This window comes from Oxyura jamaicensis, chromosome 3 (assembly GCF_011077185.1).
Source record: "Oxyura jamaicensis isolate SHBP4307 breed ruddy duck chromosome 3, BPBGC_Ojam_1.0, whole genome shotgun sequence".
In the NCBI taxonomy this organism is placed as follows: Eukaryota; Metazoa; Chordata; class Aves; order Anseriformes; family Anatidae; genus Oxyura; species Oxyura jamaicensis.
In genome coordinates, this window is record NC_048895.1 from 59,102,542 (window position 1) to 59,105,026 (window position 2,485).

General features: G+C 73.2%; 1 protein-coding gene across 5 annotated transcripts in view; it reads right to left on the bottom strand.

Moving 5' to 3' along the window:
- MYB (MYB proto-oncogene, transcription factor) overlaps positions 1-1,415 on the bottom strand; it is a 29,208-nt gene extending 27,793 nt beyond the window's left edge. For 2 of the 5 annotated variants that reach the window (XM_035321606.1, XM_035321604.1), the window contains exon 1: positions 1,217-1,413. In XM_035321606.1, the coding sequence (XP_035177497.1) occupies positions 1,217-1,239 (23 nt within the window). In that variant the 5' untranslated portion in view covers positions 1,240-1,413. Of the gene's footprint in view, positions 1-1,216 lie in introns of all 5 variants that reach the window. The other 3 variants (XM_035321603.1, XM_035321602.1, XM_035321605.1) reach the window with 3 other exon arrangements.
- Between the last annotated feature and the right edge of the window lie 1,070 nt (positions 1,416-2,485).

Below are 2,485 nucleotides of genomic sequence, written 5' to 3' on the forward strand. Positions count from 1 at the left end.
CCGGCCCCGCCGCCCCCGCTCCCCCCGGGGCCGGCGGCCGAGCCCGCACCCGGCGGGGCCCTGCGGGAGGCGCCCGCGAGGCAGGCGGCGGCTGCCCCTCTCTGTCGGGAGAGACAGCCCGGCTGATTCATAGCCAGCCCCGGCAGCACCCCCCCGCCAGCACCGAAAGTACGGCCCGGCGCTCGCCCGGCGGCCCTGCGCCCGCTCCCGCACCGCGAGCCCCCTTTTCCCTTAGGGACGCGCCCCGAGGTCCCGAATGCCGCCCGCAGACGGGCAGGGGAAGGCGGGAGCGCCACTTTCTCCCCTGTCACACGCAGCCCGGCGGGAGGGGAGGGGAAGCGGGGAGGATGCCGGGCTGCAAAGAGAAAGAGAAAAAAGCCTCCACGTGTCCGACCCGCCGTCCCCGGCTAATTAGACAACAAGCCCGCACTGCGCGCCCGCCCCGCAGCGGGGGACGCGACCACCCCATCCATCCATATCCCGTCCCGTCCCGTCCAGCCCAGCCCGCAGCCCCCGGGGCGCCGCTGCCCCCGGCCCCTGGCACAGCACGGCACGGCACGGCATGGCTCGGCACGGCACGGAGCGGCCGGGATCGCCCTCGTCCCGGAGAAGAGCCGCGGGTGACAGCTCCCACCGAGCGCCCCATCGGAGCCGCAGCTCCCGCAGCCGCCCGCCCGCGCCGCCGCGCCCCGGCATGTGGCGAGCGGCGTGTGCGGGGAGAAGCCAAACCTGGCGCGGCGCAACCGCACCGGCGCTCCTGACGGCAAAGGGGCCGCGGCTGCAAAATCAAGTCAAGAAGAAGAGGAAAAAAAAAAAAAAAGGAAAGGGAAAAAAAAAAAAAAGAGTCCAACCCCGCGCCCGCCGCCCACCTGCCGTCCCACCCCGCCGGCACTGAATGAATGAATGGGAAGGGACGGGACGGGACAGGACGGGACGGGACGCGCTACCTGCGCCCGACATCTTCCTGGTGGGCAGCTGCGGGGCGCAGAGCCCCGCCGTACCATGGGCAGCCAGCCCCGGTCCTCAGGGCACGCGTGGGGGACTCGGGGCCACCCGCCCCGTCCGGGGGCCGCCGCTTTGCCGGCGCCTTCGGGGCGGGGGGCGCCGGGCGCTGCCGTGCCGCGGAGTGCCCCGGTGCCGGGCGGGGATCGGGGGTCTGCCGAGCCGCTGCCCCCCGGTGCGGGGTGTCCGCGCCGCCGTGTGACAAGCGGGTTACCTGTGCCGGGGTCTCCGGGCCATCCTCGCACCGGCCGCTGGGGGAGGAGGACGGGGGGAGCCCTCGCCCTGCTGCCGGGCTGCGCCCAGGCGCTCCGCCGCCGCGCACCGGAGTGCCGAGGAGTCGCGGGAGGAGGAGGAGGAAACAGGTTGAGATTAAAGAGTAAACTCTGTAAACAGAGATGCCATCAAACAAAGGCCTTTTGGACACTCCCCCTCCCGCCAAATCTGGCGCCCCTGCAGTGCGCAGGCGCCTGGCGCCGAGCGGCGGCCCCGTACCGCGGCGGCGGGGCGCGGGGCGGGCGGCTCGGGGCGCTGCGCCCGGCGGGCCCCCCCCGTTCCTCCCTCCCCCCCTCCCTCCGCCTCCCGCCCTTCCTCCCGCCGCTGCCCGCCCGCAACCCCCTCGATGGTGCGGCCGCTGCCCCCGCGCCGGGAGGGCTTTCGCTGGGGGACACGTCGGGGGACACGGGGACCCCCGCCTCGCGTGGGGCAGCGGGGATCCCCGCCTCGCTCCTGCTGGGGGGGTGGGGGGGGAGCTCGGCGACCCGCAGCGGGTGCCTCGGTGCCTAGGGGCGCTTTTCGGGTGCACCTGCTGCGCTGCCCGCGGCAGCCCTCGCCCCCCGACGGAAAGTGTGAAATGCAGAGGGAGGGGGACGGGGGGGGAGGGACGGGGACACAGTGGGGTGCTGCCCATGCCGCGGGGGATTTTTGCTCTAGTTCCCCTCGCCGCTGCCAGGCGCTGTGGATGTGCCGCCGCCGCTCGGGAGAGGCGGTGGGTGTCCGCCGAGCTCCAAAGAGCACATTTTTTTGATACAGAAATGAGTCAGGACGCGAAAAATGGCGAAACATGCAAAGTTCCCAGGCTACGCTGCACTTTGAAAAATCGGGGCTCTGCAGCGCTTTCGGCGCTCTCGCCCTTTCCTCAAAGGCTCGCGGCTCATCAATGAGCCGCCGCCGGGGGGGGCCGGGCCGGGCCGATCCGAGCCGGGCCGGGGCGGGGCCGCGCCTCCCGCCGCGGGACCGCGGGCGAGCTCCGGGGGGTGGCTGGGGGCGGCGACCGCCCCGTCGGGTCACCTCGGGCGCCGTGTGTCCTGCAGCGGGAGGGATTTGCCCTGCCCGCCCGTCTCCCCGAGCTGCCTTCAAGGGATCGCTCGTTGTCCCGAGTGATGAGCGTGTCGTGCCTGCTTCGCCCTGCTCACACCTCCGACGGGAGCTGCCCGCCCTGCCGGCCTCCATTTGCCTAGCTGTGAAATGGGTCTGCTGCACCAGG